Below are 22,005 nucleotides of genomic sequence, written 5' to 3' on the forward strand. Positions count from 1 at the left end.
TTATTTCGATAGTTAACTGTTACACCTTGTAGCAACTAACTGTCCATGTAAAGGTAGATCCGCTACCTTAGCGGTCCCCCTAGTGCCGTCCCCACAGATATGGAGGGAGGTTCATGCAGGTACACAGGCCATAGGCGCATGGCGGGGTAAACCCCAGGTCGTCAGTTCCTGAGAATCGACCACTGGCCATTACGCCAGAGATACCATGCGCCGACCGTCTGCGCTACGCCCTGGGGGCAGCTAACTGTCCATGTAGCTGCTACAACATGTAGCAGTCACTTGGTAAGTCATTATTTTAGTAGATACATTTTCTAGCAGATATTACTCCTAAAAATATTTTTGTAGCTATATATCAATTTGGTAAAAAATTGTTTATAATTATTTTTGTTGCTGCAACATCTTTGCTTTGCTGCTACGCGTTGTAGCAGCTACTTCGACAAATAACTGTTACACCTTGTAGCAGCTAACTATCCATGTAGCTGCTACAACTTGTAGCAGCTAATTTGGAATGTTAACTGCTACAACGTTGTACTAGATCTTTCTTCATTTACGCTCAACAAGATGTTACTCTGCATTTTCGACCATTAATAGATCAAAGCAATCTCAGTTTTTATTTAGATCAATTAAAAGAGGTTATACACGTTGTATCAGTTAATGTATAAATAGTTAGAAGTTGCTACACGTTGTAGCAGCTACTGTAGCACGTTGAAGTAGCTAATCGTCAGAAGCTGCTACACGTTATAGCAGCTACTGTAGCACATCGAAGCAGCTAGTCGTCAGAAGCTACTACAGCTGTAGCAGCTTCTCAAAAGTAGCTGCTACACTGTGTAGCAGTTGGTACAGATTAGTTGCTACACATTGTAGCAGCTACTTCAGAATAATTCCTACAACGCCTAGTAACTACTGCTGATCTCCAAATAACTTTTTCTTACCAATTATAATTTTACAATTATTGTGCACAAACATACTGTGTAATTACCTTTTTACCCTCATCGGCCAAAGTTGTACTCCGAAACTCACCGTGTAATAAATATTTCAAAAGAATTTCAATCATAGTAGATCGGTGCCTACACGGTGTCTTTTTCAACCAATCTCACCGCGAAGACTTGTTTCTCATCCAAATATTTGCCTCCATTGTAAGTATGGTTTTAGGTTTAAAGATTTGATTCTTCTTGTTTTGTTTAAGGGTTTAAATTTTTAGAGTTTTGATTCGTCTCCTAGCTGCTACAATGGGGTTTAATGATTTTAGGGCTGAGGATTAAAGATTTTGTTTGAGGGAATAGAGTGTTTAAAAAAAGTTTATCTTTATTGTAGCAGCTACCATCACGTAGCTGCTATAACGTAGTTAAATCCTAATGATTGATACAACATGATTAAACCCTATAGTCGCTATTGACTTCTCATTATTGTAACAGCTACTTGACTCCAACTGGTACAATATGATTAGTAGTCATGTTGTAGCAGCAATTAATCACATTGTACTACCTAGGATAAATTATAGACATTGTAATGTCTCATATTACGTTTACAAAATAACAGTATAATGTATCATAGTATGGATGAAAACAACTGCATTGCAATGAAGGAAACTGAGTATCACTAAGATCTTATGTATTTGTTTGACATAATTAAATGGCAAGCCAGAGAACTTCTGCTTCTCGTGCATATCGTAAGAAAGTGCATTGGAAAACTAATTACCCCTACTTCAAGGGTTTTTTTATCATCACTACACATAAATGACCGGCAGATGGAGTTGATTAATGGAAGCTCATTTGTTTGGGCAGTAGTCATGCCTGAAATTGCAAATATCCGAAACCTTATACAAAATATGTTTGACAATTGGGACGTTGAAGCCAGATGTTTCATCTCCAATATGGCAAATTCCAAAATATACTCTGTTTCATCCATTTATGTGTACTTTCAATTCATATGTTGAACCATATGAATCTTTAATAACAGATAAAAAACTAAACACTCTAAACCAAATCTATTTACTTGTTAATCTCAATGACAGAGGTGTTCTTTATAGTTTATTCTTAGTAAATTGATCTTTATTTTTTCTAAAATTATGATTTAGTGGTAAAAATTATCAATGACAATCAAAATAACTTGGCTTCTTCTCATGTTTTAATCTGATGGACTTTGATCTCTCCATATATATCGGGCATCCTAAAATTCCAGCAGTACTCCAATTTGATAACATACCATAAGCTGAAAAATCATTTATGGTCCAAAGAATAACATCCTTCATTACAAACATCTGATTACTATAAACATGGTATGTAGGAAAATATTCATCCTATAATTATTTTAGTTCTGTAATCAGTGATTGCATATAAATATCTATTAACTTCTTCAAATTTTATGGGTCAGACATAACCAATATTAAAAATATATAAGATATTTTCATGCACATCGTAGGTGGAAGATTATATGGAGTTAAAATAACTGACCAACATCAATGATTTCTTCCTGATTTACCAAATAGAGCAAATCTATTAGTACAGAGACCTAGTTTAATATTTCGAGTCTCCTTTGCAAATTTTGAATATGTTCTATCAAATTTTTCCACGCCTCTTCATCTGATGGATGACACATTAGACCATCTTCTGTTCGATGGTTTACATGTCAAGCTATATGTTCAACAGTTGCTTTTAATGCATAAAGTCTTTGTAACATAAGAGTTAAAAGTAAATAAAATAATTAAATGTATGATTTATGTCGTGGTTGCCTTCTTCTAGTACTCTTGTACCTAGATTGATTTTAGAATTTACAAACATCTACATTTGCATCATCTCCCCAATATAGAATACAACTATCTCTGTAAATATCAATTATTTCCACCTGGAAGACCTAATTCTTTCACAAATTTTTTTATACTGAAAAATCATTGGGTAGTATGTGATCACTTGATAATGCCTCTTTAATATTTTAAATAAAATCATTAAAATAATTTTATGACACATTATGCTCTGCCTTAACATTCAAAAGTCTTATAGTGAGAGATAATTTATTATGAATGTCACAACCTTCCCATAATGGTTCATCTGTAGCACTTAACACTTTTTGAAATTGATGATATGTTTTATTAACACATGGTACTTCTACCTCCTCCAAGGGTGATATATAAGTAGTAAATATTTATTCAACTATTGGAGGGCAACTATAACTTATACCATATGGTTCGGGAATGAAATTCTGACCCACTACATCAATTTTCATCCTCTGATATGGATTTAATTGATTATAATAACTCTGATCTCACTAATCTATTTTATCCATAATTCTCATAAGATATGAACGATTTACCATGACATGTTCAATTATAATAATTTGATGTGAAACTAAATCTTCAAAGATGTTTTTCAACTTTTTCACAATATAAAAATTTACCATTGTAACACTTTCTGCATGAATACCTTATCTTATTTCCATCCATATATTCAACATTACTAGATATAAAATTTAAAAATTGGGTCAACTTAGTCATTAACTCATCAGTTATACTCCGACGGCTAAGTAAATTCTTTTTATACATCCAACTTTTTTCATTCTATATTTTGTTAGTTTCTAATAAATTATATTAATAAAAACTCCTATACAACATACTAATGGTCAATATATACTTAGTTCACATACAAATGAAAATAAAATATAACAAAAAAATGAGATAATACGATAGGAAATTTGGTATGATTATTAAAATGATGGCGGGTAGTATTACCTAACAAACGTAAACAAGGACAGAAGGAGGCCTCAACGGTCGATATGGGCCAGCGGCGTCCGCCCGCGGCAGGCAAGGGCGAGCGACGTCCTCCCTCTATCATTGCTACACTAATGCTATCATTATTAAAATATATCATGTTGGGGTTGCAAGGTTGAAATATAGTCCCAATATAAAAATAAATGGAAAAAATCATAGATTTATAAGAAAAAGATATGTCTATTGGTATGAGACATTTTGGGTAGAACTAAAAATAAAACTACAAGGACTTAAACTCAAAGTGGACAATATCATACTATTACGGAAATATCTTAATTCTTTTGGTCCTGACAATTGGTATCAGAGTTCGGACTACCAGAATGTTTAACCGCCAATTGTGCACAAGAGTTATGCTCTAATCGAGCCATGTGAGTAAAATATTAACCTCGAATAAAGGAAGTGAGGGCTCCCATGTCCAGATCAAGAGGACTAGACACCAGGCAGAAAGTCCTAGTTGTGGCTAGGCAAGGAAATCCTAGTAAGTCAGCTGGACTAAGGGACATGAAGACCTGGTGGGTCGAGAATTGGATGCCAAATGGATAGACTTTCTGCTTGAGGGGGACCATGTGGTCATTCATTTGAGGGGGGATTTTTTGGGATTGTAAGGTTGTAAACACAGTTTCACATTGAAAATACATGGAAAATATCATAGATCTATAAAGAAAGATATCTTTATTGGTATGAGACACTTTTGAGTAGACCCCAAAAATAAAACCATGAGAATTTAGGTCCAAAGTAGACAATATCATGTCATTATGGAGATATCTTAATTTTTTTGGTCCTAACATATCATTCCTACACTAATGCTATTATTATTAAAATAACATATCTAGATATATATATCTAACAAAGGTGAACAAAGCTGAGCGTCTCTCCAAGACACTTCAAATGCAACCATGTACAAACAATAATACAAAGTTTACAATTAAATATAAGGGTCCAAATATAGTCTTACGACCATCAACATACCACATCTTGAGACCAGCTTGTAGATATAGGGACTAGCAAAGGATAGTCGGGGACAACCTCATACACCCGTGGAGAGCCAAGGCCAAGCGCGGATGGGCACGGCTAGCCAAGGAGGGATGATGATGACAGCGACCCCCCAAGGCTAGCTAAGGTTGGCCTCGACCCCTCGATCAGCCATGCAAGGCTAGTTGCGGTGACAAGGCACGACCACCCACGGTCCGTCGCACCCACTGGAGAGGAGAGAAGATAGGTAGTTTACTTACCAGAGATTGTGGCCAAAGAAGAGGAATCACACCACCATCGTCGTTGCTGTCGCCGCTGTCGAGATGAGAAGAGAAACTTTGGGTTAGGGGGGATCGAGTAGGGAAATTTTAGGGTAAATTTGGCAACAAAAATATTTTCATCGCCAAATTTGTCCTAAACTAATAAGAAAATAAATATTAAATAAAAGTGTCTGGAACTGTTAATGGATCTAAAGAGCTTGGAATGAGATGAAACTAGTTTCTGTGTATTCGTCTAGTTCCTCTAGTCAGAACCAAATTCCTATAGTTCCGAACACATAGGAACCAAATTAGCAACAAATTTCAAGATTTGTTGCAAAATTTTAATTTTTTAAAAATACAAATAAATGCATCTTAAATATAGAAGATAGACATTGAGATCTCAGAATGACATTAAATAAGTTCCTATATGTTCATATCAACCTTATGATAATATAAATTGCCTCAAATATCAATTCCTCTCAATATATTGAGATCCATAATTTTTTTTAACACGAATGAGTTAAAACAACTTGTAATTCCAAGATCTCTATGTTCATATTTCAAATTTTGGACACATTTATTTTTTTACTTTTAATTTTTATACCAATCTATGACAAATCTAAAGATTCATCCACAATTTGTGATGAATTGATGAATCTATTGATTTGTGCCAATTTATGACAAATTTAGGGTTTCATTGCAGCATTTGTTGCATCATGTCTCAAGCTTCTGCGACGAACACTGTTTTCGTCACAGAGTTTACAAATATTGCAACGAATTTGAAATCTCGATGCTGATTGGCAACGTACACTACAAGAATGCTCATAGACATCGGTGGAACAACAACAATTTTAAATAATTTTCGATGTCTTTGAGTATTTTAAATCGGGTTTTTCAAAAAATGATGTCTATGAGTGCATATTTGCGCTCATAGACACCGATTTTTTTAGTCGGTGTCTATGAATACCTTTTTTTTTATAATAGACACCGATTTTAAAAATTCTTTTTAAAATCTAATGTATATTCCTTGTCTATCTAAGAAATCATATAGCAAAAAAGGCTATTAAAATTGATGTTAATTAACAAAAGTCATTTAACTTTCCCCCCAAGTTTCCCACACCTTAACTCCCATCCTCCTATTTCTTTGGCGACGATGAGTGCTCCCCCTCTCTCTTTGGCAACGACGAGTGCTCCCCCTCCCTCTTTGGTGACGATGATGATTAGCTGATCCGCTCCAACCGCCTTCGGCCCGCGAAGTTCTGTTAAGGCATAACCTACTCTCTCTCCCCTCTCATTTTCCCTCCTGTCACCGGTCTGATCTATGACGTGACGAGGTGCGACGGCCGCCAGCCATGTCGGCGAGGCTAGATGCAACCTCAGGCATCGCCTCATGCTGGCGGCGAGGTTGGTCATGATCAAAAGAGAGCGAGAGAGGAGCATTAGATGCAGGTGGGTCTTCAATCTTCGATTAGGGTTTTCGGATAGAAGAATAGTAGTTAGTATAAGGAAGAGGTGCGTGTGGCTTCGGACTCGGAAAGGATGGTTTCCACCCCAAGATTTTGTTTTCCTTTTGATGATTAGGGAGGGAGGAGATGCTGTCTGGAGGTACTATGCGGATATTGTTTAAGGACTCGCTGAAAGTTCTTGAAGCCGAGATCCAACATGCAAGCACTTTGTATATTGTTGTTGTTTTCCCCCAAATCTAGTTTTTCTCCATGTTAACTGGTGCGTCTGATCTTTTATGTATCAAAGTAGTATTTTGAGACTTCTATCCGTTTCTGATGTTTTCCCTAAAGTTTGTAAGTGAAATTTCTTGATTTTAGCGTGTTTTTTAAGTGATTATACCAAACTAAAAGAGTGAGGATTGTAGATGGATCTTCTTTCTGATGATTTCTTAATGTGAATATCGAAAAAAAAAAAATACTTTTTTCTCTGTATTCTAAGTTCATAATGTTAAAACAAGGAAAACTGAGCTGAAGTTGTTCTTGTATATTAGAATGGTGGGATTGCTTTTGGGACTCTCTAGGAGTAGACATTTGTCAAAATAAAAATTTTGTTTTCAATATTATCTATGGATAGAAAACTTGAATTTCTCATAAATATTATCAATAGCTCATAAATCTTATTCTCTCTCCATGTCGATTAATGTTCAGTTTCCTTTATGTTGCTCTATCTCTATTATAATGCTTAATCCTTTTATATTTGCCAATTTTTTCTTACGTGGGGACATAAAATACCTACAAAGGAAAATAAACTGTATTACTTATTCACACTGCATATGTCTTCTAATGTTTCTTTCGATTTGCAGGGCTTCAGGCTTTCCCATACAGTATGATGGTGTATGCCTTCAAATGTGTATGTCCTATAGTCTAGCCGCACACTTATTTCTTTTACTAGTGACTTGGACAGATTGCAATTTGGCCGGGGTGCTTGGACTCTTAGGAATTATGATATATAAGGTCTCTAATTCAGCTGCATTATTTCACAAAATTTCAAAACAATTTCATCTTCCAAATTAGTTGCCACACTATTTTACCTATATTGTTCATATAAGGACTCACATTATACAGGTTCATGCTGATGGCTCCACAACCATGTCAACCTGTGAAAAAAAAACTACTATTAGAGAGTTTTATGGTGAGTGCCTTTCTGTATCTTGCAGAAGTTTGAGTGATATTGTTCTATTCTACATGAATTCTTAGTTTTTTTTTAAAAAAAAATGATATTTATTTGTAGCTGTGATATTCCCTTCTTTGCTTCAACTACAAAATGGTTGAACAAGGTTTTTCTTATCACTGGCATATAAGACTTGGTGACTGTTGGGACCGAAAATGGAGCTAGATGGTGGGGGGGGTGAATAGCTCCCGCGATCTCGTGCTCGTCGTTGCTTGCTTCTTCAAAGATATGCAGCGGAAAATACAAAGAAACAACCACACAACGCTAACTCTAGGATTTACTTGGTATCCACCTCAAGAAGAGGTGACTAATCCAAGGATCCACACACTCACACACCCTTCACTATATAAACACTCCTTTTCGGTAACTACCGAAGGCGGAGAAGCCTACAATACTCTCAATACAACAAGAAAGTAAGGGAAGATAAATACAAGAAATATCTTACAAGATATGCAATGAAAACCCTAACCCTAGCTTCTTCTTCTTGTTGTAGTCACGCCTCTTGACTTGGATGTCTCTCCAAGATCCTTCAAGACCTGGCGGTGAGAGTGGAAGAACGCTGTGGAGATGTGTTGTGATCGCCCATGGAGAAGAATGGAAGAGCTCTCTACCGAAGAAACGCTCGCCAACGGCTTTATCTGCACCAACGATCGAATCCCAATCGATTGGGGAGGCTTTGGATCGATCGGTCGATTGATCCAGAGTGCCTCTGTGCTCTTGGGAATAGCCTGGATCGATTGGTCGATCAATCCAGGGCTTATCGCACAAAATCGCGACCCCCAATCGATCGGCCGATCGATTGGGGGCTCTAGATCGATCGACCGATCGATCCAGAGTCATTCTGTGCAATAGCGGACTTCTCCCAATCGATCCACCGATTGATTTGGAGGGAGCTTGTCGCGGTGACTCACCCAATCGATCAGCTGATTGATTGGGCATGAGCCAATCGATCGGTTGTTCGATCCAGCTCAAGATTTTTGCTCAAAACCATGTCTAAAGTCCCCTAAACCAACATCCGGTCAACCATGACCTGTTGGTACATCATGCTTAGCATCCGGTCACCCTTGACCTGCTAGGACTCCCTCACCAAGTGTCCGGTCAATCCCTTTGACCCACTTGGACTTCCACCAGATGTCTGGTCAACTTTGACCCATCTGGGTTTCCTCGTGCCAAGTATCCGGTCAATCCCTTTGACCTACTTGGACTTCGCAATACCAGATGTCCAATCAACCTTGATCCATCTGGATTTCCTGTGCCTGGCTTCACTCACCAGGACTTCCCTTTTGCCTAGCTTCACTCATTAGGTCTTTCACCTGGCTTCACTCACCAGGATTTCCAACTACCCGGCTTCACTCACTGAAACTTTCCTTCTGCCTAGCTTCACTCACTAGAACTTCTCATCTGCCTGACTTCACTCACCAGGACTTTCCATCTGCCTGGCTTCACTCACCAGGATTTCTCATACTGCCTAACTTCACTCACTAGGTCTTTCACCTGGCTTCACTCATCAGGATTTTCCATCTGTCTGGCTTCACTCACCAGGACTTCCCATACTGCCTAGCTTCACTCACTAGGTCTTTCACCTGGCTTCACTCACCAGGATTTCTAGTCAAGTATCCAATCAACCTTGACCTACTTGACTCTCTTTCACAATCTTCTCACATGGCAATTGCACCTGCAATCTCCATGTATTATTTACATGTATTGTCAAACATCGAAATCCAAACATCAAGACTCGAGCTTGAACCAATTCAAGCTCAGTCAATCAAGTCAACCTTGACCTAGGGAATATTGCACCAACAATCTTCCCCTTTTTAATGTTTGACAATACCTCCTTTAAGTTAGGCTAATCTCATAGTCTCAACTCCCTTCATGCCAATATGAATGAGGATTTCCTTCATTCTCCTCTTTTTCTAGAGGGCAACCTCCCTCTTAGGTAATCAAGGTCTAACTTAACCCTACATTCTCCCCCTATTGACACTCATCAAAAACTCTCCCCCTGAAGAGTTACCCAACGTTGTTCACAACTTCACTCGTTGTTCACAACATAATAACGAAGGTCCCATACCCTTCATTATTCTGGACGCTCATACTTGAGTATATACCACTTGGTATATTCATACACGATTCAAATGAAGGTCCCATACCCTTCATTGTCAACAAATGCTCATCCGTGAGCATACACCACATGAATAATGAAGATATCCACTCTCCATTATATTCAAATGCTCAACCTTGAGCATATTCACTAAAGAAGGTTAACCACCTTCCAAGATGTATGAAAAATAGATTTTCATGTCCTTAAAGAGTAGCTCTCCCTAAAGACATGGTCGTAACTTCTGTCATTGCACCAACAATGACTTAGAGTCCCTAAACATATAGGAAACCCAAATTTAGAAGTTTTGAGGTTCAAAAATTTAATAATGAAACCAAACCTCAACCTAAACCTCTATTTGGTCTCCCTTAACCAATCCACTCTTGTTTTTATTATGAAAACTCCCCCTAAATGTATACAAATGTGTTTTGAGGGGTTAGGAATGGTTTTATAGACTAAAAATGGTTTAGAATGCTGAACATAGGCTTTCCCAGCCAAAATCAGCATCCCCAATCGATTGGAGTTGGGTCCCAATTGATTGAACCTGCTTGAATCGATCCACTGATCGATTCAAGGGTGGTGGATCGATCGGCTGATCGATCCAGCGAGCTTCTGTTCACGGGAAAACTCCCCTCAATCGATCGCTCGATCGATCGAGATACTCCAATCGATCGAGGTACTCCAATCGATCGGATGATTGATTGGAGCTCTGAAAAACTGAAAATTGATTTTAGTGAATTTCAGAAACTCCCCTAAAATTCTACAAAAATCGAAAAATCATGAAAATTCATGTAGACATTCCTTAGGGCATATACTATCAAGGAAAAATAGCTTTCTATGAAAATACTTCATATTTTCAAAGATTGACAAAAACTTGAAAACTTATAAAAATTTTAGTGTTTTTTTTTCAAGTTTGTGCTTAACTCTTCAATGATGATTACTATCAAAAGATAGTCTTCATCAAGGTTTTCCAAAAGCATTTTAAAATCATTTTCAAAATCAATATCCAACCATGTTCTTTGGGCTCAATGCACATGACTTGTACACTAGCTTTCTTAATGATTGGAAAGCACATAACTATGTGTTTTGATGAATTTAAAACTCAAAAGAATGCACTAAATCAACATCTTGAGTTTTGTTCATCATCCTAACTTCTCACTTGTATTTAATGTGTACGAAAACATATGCAAGTCACCTTATAATCCTTTTGTGAGATGCAAAGTTCAGTTTTGACCTAAACTAGGGATCATGCATATCTATCTAGGTATTTTGAAATATAAACATCCACTAAGGATGTTACTTGTTAGTAAATGTCATTTAGTCCTTAATTGTAAGGAATTAAACATAATGCATGATATGTTATGGCATACATCAAAATGAAATAATTTTCAAAAGAAAATTTCCTATAACTATATGATGTATGTATGACATGACATGATATTTTTGTATTTTTCATAATAAGTCATGAATGCAAAATATGATGTCATGACATATAATGAGCAAACAAAGCATGGTAAATTAGCATAAATAAAATACCTAGATTATCTATCTAAGTATCCTTAACCTTAGCTAACTTAAAATTTTAAAGCCTAAATTGCCCATGTCTTCCCAAGAAAATGCCAACACCCAAATTTGACATTTTGTTTGCTTTTATAAATTTTTGTGTCAATTTAAATTAAATATATTCCTCAAATTTTTGACACAAATTACTCTTCCAAGAGTAACCAAACAAGATAAGGCTTAGATTTGTCTTTAACTTCCTAAGAACATACCACAAACCCAACTTGGTAGTTCTTATGATTTTCCCAAATGTGCCAATTTAATTTTAAAATCAAATTTCTCACATTATGGCATACTTTACTCATTTCAAGAGTAAATGAAACTCCACTTCATTTTCAAAGGTTGATAATAACCTTGACAATGCTCTCCGAGTGTCAACTTCATCAAAGTTGGGTTAACTACCCTCCTAATTTGAGTTGACACTCTCTAACCCATCTAAGGGGTAGAGAAAATGCTTTTAGGAACTCAAAATCTATTGGCACTCCTTGGATGCTCTAGGTACTCATTAGGGATAACTTCCCTAGATACCTTACTAGTGACCTTGTTAGGCTTCTTAGAAGCCTTGGTCATCTTTTCTAGGTCAACTCTAGGAGTTTCTTCCCTTGTGACCTTCTTAGTGACTTTCTTAGACTTCTTAGAAGTCTTAGTCACATTTGTGATTTCAAAAATACTTCTAGGGGTAACTTCTCTTGTATTCTTGACTTGATCCTTAGACCTATGGTTTGTTCCATAGCTATATGGAACCCTATGGTAAGAAATTACATCCTTCTTGGTTTTAGGTTTGTATCCCAACCCCTTACGACCATTGGATGACTTTTGTACTCCTAGACCTAAGTTATGATTTTTGGACCCTTGTGTTTCATTTGTGATTTTCTTAAGGATCCTTTCCATTTTATTAAGTCTTGATCTCAAGACTTGATTTTCCTTCCATAACTCCTCAACTTTGGATTTTTCATTTTCACTTTGAATTTTCTTTTTCTTAGGTAAATACCTAAAATCCTTAGGGTTATTTCCTAGTTGGTTATTTACCTTCCTAGCCTTAGGTTGAGTGGTTTTGGCATGAAAAGCTACATGTTTTTCCTTAATACTATCATACTTCCTATTTTTATGGTAAATAGTATTAAAATGATATAAATTAGAACTAGCGTGCTTTTTACCATTACTTAACGGGGTAAACTCAATAAATGATACCTTTCGTTTTACCTTGGAGGCTCCCCCTTGATCCATGCTTCCTCCCTTAGGCTTGACCGCTTTCTTCCCCTTAGGACATTGGCTCCGATAATGTCCTTTTTGATTGCAAGAAAAACACACTATGTGCTCCTTGCTCTTCTTTGTTCCGGGAGCGATCTTCTTGGGCTTTTCCTTGTCCTTAGGTGCCACTTAGCCCTTCTTCTTGGCCAATTTAGGGCACTTGCTTTTGTAGTGCCCATGTTCCCTATACTCAAAACATATAATGTGATTTTTATTTTTAATTGACATATTTATAAATTCACGTGTAGAGATGACACTTGATCCTCCATTTGATGTCTCTTGATTTTTGGAGGATACATCATCTTCTTCTCCTTTTGACTCGGATGTAGAAGCTTCTCCTTCTTCTTGATCCGACGTCACCAAAAGTCGCTCCCCCTCAATCCTAGAGATGGAGGCTTCTTCATCTTCATCTTGTATATGGAACAAAGAGTATGCTCCCTCCTTGCCCTTTTCATTGTATTCCTTTGAAGATGAAGCTTCTTGGACTTCTTCTTCTTTGGAAGTTGAACATCTCTCAACTTCGGAGTCCTCTTGCTCTTGGTCTTGCTCCAATGAGTCGCCCTCTTTGGATTCTTCATTGTTTTGTACAGTGGAGGGGACTTCATGAAGTTTGGCCAACTTGCTTCACAATTCCTTTGCATCTTCAAATTCTCCAATTTTGCAAAGGATGGTGTTTGACAATAAATTAACCAATAATTTGGTTACCTTGTCATTCGCCTCGCACCTTTGAATTTGTTCTTGGTTCTATTTGCTCTTTTTGAGGATTTTGCCGTTTGAATTTCTTGGAGCCTTGAAGCCTTCTATGAGAGCAAACCATTACTCTATCTCCATCATAAGAAAATTCTCGATTCTTGATTTCCAAGAATCAAAGCTTGTCATTGTGAACGGTTGAGGCACCCTTGTATCGAATCCAAGCCCATCTTGGAATTCCATCTTGAAGTTGAGCCTTTTGATGAAGTCTTTGACTTTGATAAATTTGCTCCAACTTCTTCACCCTCTAGCTTGTTGGCCTTTCCGGCGATGATTCCGGTGAAGAGCGGCCTTGCTCTGATACCACTTGTTGGGACCAAAAATGGAGCTAGAGGGGGGGGGGGGTGAATAGCTCTGCGTGATTTCATGCTCGTCGTTGCTTGTTTCTTCAAAGATATGCAGTGAAAAATACAAAGAAACAACCACACAACGCTAACTCTAGGATTTACTTGGTATCCACCTCAAGAAGAGGTGACTAATCCAAGGATCCACACACTCACACACCCTCCACTATATAAACACTCATTTTCGGTAACTACCAAAGGCGGAGAAGCCCTACAATACTCTCAATACAATAAGAAAGCAAGGGAAGACAAATACAAGAAATATCTTACAAGATATGCAATGAAAACCCTAACCCTCGCTTCTTCTTCTTGTTATAGTCACGCCTCTTGACTTGGATGTCTCTCCAAGATCCTTCAAGAACTGGCGATGAGAGTGGAAGAATGTTGTGGAGATGTGCTGTGATCGCCCGTGGAGAAGAATGGAAGAGCTCTCTACCGAAGAAACGCTCGCCAACGGCTTTATCTGCGCCAACGGTCGAATCCCAATCGATTGGATTGCTCCCAATCGATTGGGGAGGCTTTGGATCGATCGGTCGATCGATCCAGAGCGCCTCTGTGCTCTCGGGAATAGTTTGGATCGATTGGTTGATCGATCCAGGGCTTATCGCATAAAATCGCGACCCCCAATCGATCGGCCGATCGATTGGGGGCTCTTGATCGATCGGCCGATCGATCCAGAGTCATTCTATGCAATCGCGGACTTCTCCCAATCGATCCACTGATCGATTTGGAGGGAGCTTGTCGCGGTGACTCACCCAATCGATCAGCCGATCGATTGGGCATGAGCCAATCGATCGGCTGATCGACCCATCTCAAGATTTTTGCCCAAAACCAAGTCCAAAGTCCCCTAAACCAGCATCCGGTCAACCATGACCTGTTGGTACATCATGCCTAGCATCCGGTCACCCTTGACCTGTTAGGACTCTCTCACCAAGTGTCCGGTTAATCCCTTTGACCCACTTGGACTTTCACCAGATGTCTGGTCAACCTTGACCCATCTGGGTTTCCTCGTGCCAAGTATCCGGTCAATCCCTTTGACCTACTTGGACTTCGCAATACCAGATGTCCGATCAACCTTGATCCATCTGGATTTCCTGTGCCTGGCTTCACTCACCAGGACTTCCCTTTTGCCTAGCTTCACTCACTAGGACTTTCACCTGGCTTTACTCACCAGGATTTCCAACTGTCCGGCTTCACTCACCGGAACTTTCCTTCTGCCTAGCTTCACTCACTAGGACTTCTCATCTGCCTCGCTTCACTCACCAGGACTTCTCATCTGCCTGGCTTCACTCACCAGGACTTTCCATACTGCCTAGCTTCACTCACTAGGTCTTTCACCTGATTTCACTCATCAGGATTTCCCATCTGCTTGGCTTCACTCACCAGGACTTCCCATACTGCTTAGCTTCACTCACTTGGTCTTTCACCTGGCTTCACTCATCAGGATTTCCAGTCAAGTATCCAGTCAACCTTGACCTACTTGACTCTCCTTCACAATCTCTTCACATGGACAATTGCACCTGCAATCTCCATGTATTGTTTACATGTATTGTCAAACATCAAAATCTAAACATTAAGACTCGAGCTTAAACCAATTCAAGCTCAATCAATTAAGTCAACCTTGACCTAGGGAATATTACACTAACAGTGACAAAATTTTACATATTTCTGATATTTATGTGCAGGGCATTGTGAAACTAATTATTCAAAGATATAATAGAGAAATTGGTGTCCATAATCTTGAAAGGAACTTAGCTGCTATGGCTATTAATTCAGTACCTGTTAAAATTGTGCATTGGATGGTGTGTGTGAGATTTATTATAATGCATATATGTATGTGTATAATACTTGGGTATTCATTAGTATTAACAAATGTGATGAATATATTTCAAGACCAGGAACGTGGAGTCAAAGAGAGTATCAAATGTAAACAAATTAAAGCAAAATAGTAGTCACATTATTTTTCATGTGTGTTTAGGTATGCTAGTAATAAGCCTGCAAGGATAAAATTGGTTTGGTGTTTATCACGTGAACGGTGTTTATCATGTGAACATTATCACTTAATTATACCATGTCTTTGTACTAATTAATTAATACTAATTAGTATGTTTGTTTCTTATATGATCAATTTCAAATTGAGTTTGATAAATTTATCTTTCACCAGTAATGGAGCTAGCAATGGTGTTAGTGACTTGAGTATTTAATTTCCCTATTTTTGTTTGTTTTAGTCTTGAAAATTTCCTTGATTTTCATGTCATAATTCAGTCAACTATTACCTTTTGAATTTGTGGAATTATCATTTATGAATATGGAAGGATGTTATGAAGCACTAAAGTCAGTTGGTACATTCAAAATATCTCTTTACAAAGTAATTAGTACTTGTTTTACTAATATATTATTTATTTATTTTTACAATTTACAAATCTCAAGTACTATACCGTAGAAATTAATAAAGTATGGTTCGAATAGGCTGAATACATATTAGATTACATTTGAATAGGAAATATATTCGATTTTTGAAAGCTTTGGAGGATGCATGTATTTTTATTGAATGTAATCTGTGGATATTGACTTGATGTGTATCTCTACAATATCTATTAGTTTTTTATATTGTAAGAAAAATATTTATATTGGCTACATTGGTGGATATTGACTTGGTGTGTTTAAATACATCGGTGCATTTTTATTTGTGTTGCTCAGTAAATTTATAATATTAACTTAATTTTATACTATTGGGAATCATATCAATTTCATATTCTTGCTCGATCACAATTTACAAATAGCAAGAAAAAAGGTATTATTACAGCAATTTTAGCTTAAATGATATCGATTTTGAAATGTTGTCATTAATTAAGTGATATTATATCAATCAAAGACCATTGTCAAAACTGATGTTATTAACAGATATTACATTGGTCTTATACCGTTACTAAAAATAGTGTCTTTAAATGATACTACATCGGTTAATAACCGATTTCGAAATCGATGTCGTTAAGTGATACTATACTGGTTACAAATTGATGTCTAAAATGTTAGACCTTTTACAACGCCTTCATAGACATCGATCGATTTTATTATAGACACCGGTGGAAAACCGCTATCTATGAGTATTTTTCTTGTAGTGGTAATTTGTGACGAAATGTTATTTATTACTATTCTGTGATGATTTTATTTTGTTGTCAATTAGCAACAAATTCTGTTTTCGTCGCTAAGTATGTTGTAGATTTAGGAAGGATATTTTTTGTCCCAAAATTTTATCCCTAAATTCAAGTTTTTTATAGAGGATGTTGGATAAAAAGTCAAATAAGTCAAGATTAATTGAATAATTGACAATGAAAAAGTTTAAGTAAGTCACGGTTGATTAGACATTTGATGATCAAAATTCTAACAGGGAGTTGACAAGTAGAATAGTCTAAGAGAGTCATAATTGCTGGGAATAAAATTAAAATTCCATATTGAAAATATATATAAAAGATAATAGATTTAAAAGATGGAAGATATCTACACTAGTATGAGGTATTTTGAGCAGAACTCAAAAATAAATTCATGAGAGTTTAGGCTCAAAGTGAATAATAATATCATACAATTATCAAGATATGTGAATTCTTTAAATGCTAACAAGTGGTATAAGAGTTATGGTCTAGATAGAGCTATATGGGTGGAATAGTGGCCTTAAATGAAAGAGGTGAGGTCCCAAAGGAGTGAACTCTAAGCGAAAAGTCCAAGCAAGTCAAGGTTGATTGGATATTTGACGAAAATCCTGGGGGAGTGAACCGTAGGTGGTGAAAAATCTAAGTAGATCAAGAGTGACTAGATGCTTGGTGAATCTTAGGGAAGTAAACCCTAGGCGGTGAAAATGTCTTAGAGGACCAAACAAGTCAATGGTGGCCGGATACTTGAAGGGAGGCCCGGAACAGGTCAATGGTGACCGAATACTTGAAGGGAGGCCCATAATAGGTTAATGGTGACCGAATACTTAAGGAGAGGCCCGGAATAAGTCAAGAGTGATCAGATGCTTGAGGGGAGGCTAGGAATAGATTAATAATGATCGAATACTTGAGGGGAGGCCCAGAGCAGGCCAAGAGTAATCAGATACTTGAGGGGAGGTCCGTAGCAGGTTAATAGGAATTGAATATTTGAGGGGAGGCCCGTACTATGAGAATAATGTTGATCCATCATTTGAGAGAAGGATTATTGGGAATACAATCAAATTTTTATATTGAAAATATATGAAAAAGATCACGAATTTAAAAGATGAAAGATATCTCCATTGGTATGAGACATTTTGGGTGGAGCCTAAAAATAAATCTATGAAGGCTTAGATCTAAAATGGATAATATCATACTATTATGGAGATATATGAATTATGTTGGTGATCTTGTGACTGGCTAGAAGAGGGGTTGAATAGACTAGGTCACCCCCAACTTGGTTTCTTCTCTACAAGGTTAGTGTGTAAGCAGAAATACTACTAACTAAAGAAAATAATAAGAATAGAACATAAACTCTAACACGATCGATGTAACGTGACTTATATACCAAGATGAGTGTGAGTTTGTAACCAGGACCAATCGACTGATGGAAATTACTGTCGACTGGTCCAGTCGACTGAGAGTGAATAGAAGCATTCTGTTTGCTCAGCCAGCAGTGACCAGTCGACTCGTACTTTCACCAGTCGACTAGTAAGTGATCGTTGACAACCATTGGTAGAAACTCTGATTCTACTAAGTAGTCATTGGCTGTGTCCAATAGTTGCACCAGTCGATTGATGGAAGTGTTAGTCGACTGGTGTGCAGGGAATGAGTTGTCTTGTGATCAACTCTTTCCTCTCTATATATTGGAATCTTGGGGTATTAAAGGAGGTTACTGATCTTGTTGATACACTCCTAGTGTTGACCTCCAAGCTTCCAAAGGTTAACATTCTTCTTCCAATTCTTATCCTCAATCTTGTAAAGAAGAAGAGTGTCTTGTGACAGGTTTGCTCCACTGAGAAGGAGAAAGATTTAGTCGGAGATTGTCGGGGACTAATCCACCGACGGATTGAGGGATCATCTACCTCAAGAACAAGATGTGGAGTAGAAGCAAGCAATCTCCGAATCACGTTACATCAATCGTGTTAGAGTTTGTGTTCTATTCTTATTGTTTTCTTTAGTTAGTAGTATTTCCGCTCGCGCACTAACCTTGTAGAGAAGAAACCAAGTTGGGGGTGACGTAGTCTATTCAACCCCCCCTTTCAGCCGGTCACGAGATGACCAACAAATTATTTGGTCCTAATAATGATTGACGCGATACTTAGCTATTAAAAGTTCAATAGAAAGTTGACAAAAGTTAAGTCCAAGTTTATCATAGAGAACCAGACATTTGAAAAAGTAAAATTCAAGTGGATTAAGTTTGATCGGACACTTGATAATAATGGAAGTTCTAACATATCATGAAGGACGAGATATTAGGCTTGAGAAAAAAAGTTCAAATAGATCGAAGAACACGAAATGTTTGATAATGACAAAGTTCTAAGATGTCAAGGTAGATTGGATGTTATGCATGAAATGAAAAGTTCTAAATGGTCAAGATTGATCGGATGATAGACAGATAAAATCCTTGTAGATTGTATTAGTGCAATCGTCCTCAGGTCATAGTTGACCAGTTTGACTAAGCTCTGGTTGACTCGAGCTTGGGTTTTAAAAGTCAACCTAAGATTGACTAGTTTAACTAAGCTCGATTTTGATAATATGTAAGAGAGAAGTCAAGTATGTCAAAGAGGACCGGATACTTGATTTCGAAAGTCCAATAGGAAGTTGGCAAGGAAAAAGTCCAAGTAGGTCATAAAGGACCAGAAACAATTGGTGATTGGAAGTCTAACGAGAAGTTGGTAAAGGAAAAGTCTAAGTAGGTTATGAAGGACCAGACAGTTAGTGATCAGAAGTCCAACGAGAAGTTAGCAAGAGAAAAGTCTAAGTAGGTCATGGAGGGCCAGAAAAGTCTAAGTAGGTCCAATAGAAAGTTGACAAGGGAAAAGTCTAAATAGATCACGGAGGAACCAATACTTGGTAATTGGAAGTCCAACAGGGAGTTAGCGAGAGGAAAGTCTGAGTGGGTCACAAAGGACTTAACACTTAGCACAAGATGAGAAAGTCCAAGTGGGTCATAGGTTGACCAAACACTTGCTGAAGAAGCTCAGGTAGGTCAAGGTTGACTGAATTCTAGACAACGGGAAGTTCCAACAGGTCATGAATAACTAGATGTTGGGCAAAGAACCCTAAACTCAGGCAATCAACTGAGGGCTTATTTTGGGAGCACAATAAGGTCCGAAATCATTTGGGGCAATCAATTGGGCAATATGTTCTCCATGAACATAAGCTTGTTGAATTAATTGGCCTAATTGATTGAGCCTTATTAATTGATTGGGCTAATCGATTGACAATATTTTCTTCGTGAAGAGAAAATTTTTGAATCAATTAAGGCAATCGATTGGAAACTATTCTCTCTGCGAATAGAAAGTTTCAAAATTAATTGGTTCAATCGATTATAAGTTATCAATCGATTGGTATGGTTCACTAATCCGTTGATCAGCTGAAAAAGAGGGTTCTATGGGGTTGAACAGTCGGATCTGACATATCAATGGATTGAGGGTAAGGTCAATCAATTAGGAGGTGTTTTCCAGCCCAAAAAAAATCCTAGAAAAGGTGATTTCGTGATATTTTGAAACTGTCAATTTTTGGAGATTTTGAATCGAAGTGCTATTGCATTTTCGAGTCAACAATAGATATTTCCAAGCAATAAGAGATCAAGCAAGTAATATATTCATTGTATTTGTATTTACTTTCTTATTTCTTATTGTGTTCTTATAAAAACAAGTTTATATGAGGTTTCTTCGTCTTCGAAAAGCTTTTGAGAAGAGTATTTATAGTGGACATGATAGCTAGTGTGGACCCTTGAAATAATCATCCCTAGGAGGTGGACATCAAGTAAATTAACATATTGTGTATGTAAAGTTGAGTTTAAAGTAAGATTCTATTGTGCATTCAATGATAAATACAAAGTAACTACGAGGGAGATAGAAATTATTCACCCTTTAACTTATAGGAGTCCTAATAGATTAAAATCAATTTGATACTAAGTAATGAAAAAACCTTAGTAAGGATTCTTGGCACCAACGAATTCGGTGTGAATAAATTTTCATGAAGACTATATCAATTACAATAATAGTTGAAAGTATCAATTATTTCTGCTACACTGTCAGCCAAATGTTGCACTGTTTCTGCTACAATATCCACCAAAAGTACGACAGTGTTTGTGTTATAGTATCAGACAAAAGTGCTATACTATGTCTGCTATAATACTAGACAAAGTGCTACAACGAGTTTGTATTATAGTAAAAATGATGACACTGTAGCAGTAAATAAAAAAAATTGGAACGTGATTGATTTAGAATAGGTCGATTAATTAATCAATAGTAAAAATTGATTATAGTTATTGTTGTAGTGTATATTAAGTTTCCAAATCAACTATGATATTCGATTTAATATCAGTCGATTGTTTATGATCAAGAGCCGACTTGGTAAAAGCCGTTCTGTAATTGTAACCATCAAATTTAATGGAATAATTGACTGAGGGTGATAATGAATTGACTAATAGGCGAAAATAAGTCCTGACATGAAGACTATATAAAGGAAGAGTTTTGTGGAGATTTTCTGACCTGATTGTTAGGGGTTTTTGGAGGATAGTATTGTACTTTAAGAGGTAAACCAAAACTAGAAACAAGGATCAAAACAAAACTTCTTCATTTTGTTTATATGAAGGTAAATCATGAATGACTACTAATCTTTGGAATAATGACTAATATATAAGGGAGACATTTAATTTGATTTTGTCGAGAATCGAACCCCAAACCTTATGATAGCAATATTTCATGTTAGTCACTAGACCGTCTCGAGAGGACAAGATCTCCAGCACAAAGAATGATATGATGGCTATAGCCAAGACTAGGCCGCGTGTAAAGTAGGAACTAGAGTCTAAACCGCATAAAATCTTGCTTTGTTATGTATGTGTTTTACTTTATAATTTATCCTTTTGTTTTCCCTCCGTGTTGACATATTGTGAACGAGTACGACCCGAAAGAATCATGAATTAGCAGTATTCACCCCTCTAACGATGACGTCATCGATGCCAACATTAACCAGATGGTATAATTTTATTTTAACAGTGCCCCTACTTGAGTCGAGCTTAACATATGTTTAACGACATGTTCAAATAGAACTGAAACATTTAGCATAATTGAATTGTGCACGAAAAAGGATTTTATATAAGTTCTATCACACAATAAAAAAGTATTATAAG

At 37.0% G+C, this 22,005-nt stretch overlaps 1 protein-coding gene across 1 annotated transcript; it reads left to right on the forward strand.

Annotated features, from left to right (window-relative positions):
* The first annotated feature begins 6,605 nt into the window (after window positions 1-6,605).
* On the forward strand, window positions 6,606-7,772 carry LOC122010579 (E3 ubiquitin-protein ligase AIRP2-like). Its single transcript, XM_042567099.1, has 4 exons — window positions 6,606-6,670; window positions 7,304-7,454; window positions 7,566-7,632; window positions 7,732-7,772. The coding sequence occupies exons 1-4, from the start codon at window positions 6,606-6,608 to the stop codon at window positions 7,770-7,772; spliced, it is 324 nt and encodes a 107-aa protein (XP_042423033.1).
* The last annotated feature ends 14,233 nt before the right edge of the window (window positions 7,773-22,005 follow it).

The sequence above is a fragment of the Zingiber officinale genome, chromosome 8A (assembly GCF_018446385.1).
Source record: "Zingiber officinale cultivar Zhangliang chromosome 8A, Zo_v1.1, whole genome shotgun sequence".
NCBI lineage: Eukaryota > Viridiplantae > Streptophyta > Magnoliopsida > Zingiberales > Zingiberaceae > Zingiber > Zingiber officinale.

Coding starts and splice junctions, on each gene's coding strand:
- LOC122010579 (XM_042567099.1), top strand. CDS start 6,606: ATGCGGATATTGTTTAAGGACTCGCTGAAAGTTCTTGAAGCCGAGATC. Junction 6,671..7,303: donor ATCCAACATGCAAGCACTTT/GTATATTGTTGT, acceptor TTCGATTTGCAG/GGCTTCAGGCTTTCCCATAC. Junction 7,633..7,731: donor TACTATTAGAGAGTTTTATG/GTGAGTGCCTTT, acceptor ATTTATTTGTAG/CTGTGATATTCCCTTCTTTG.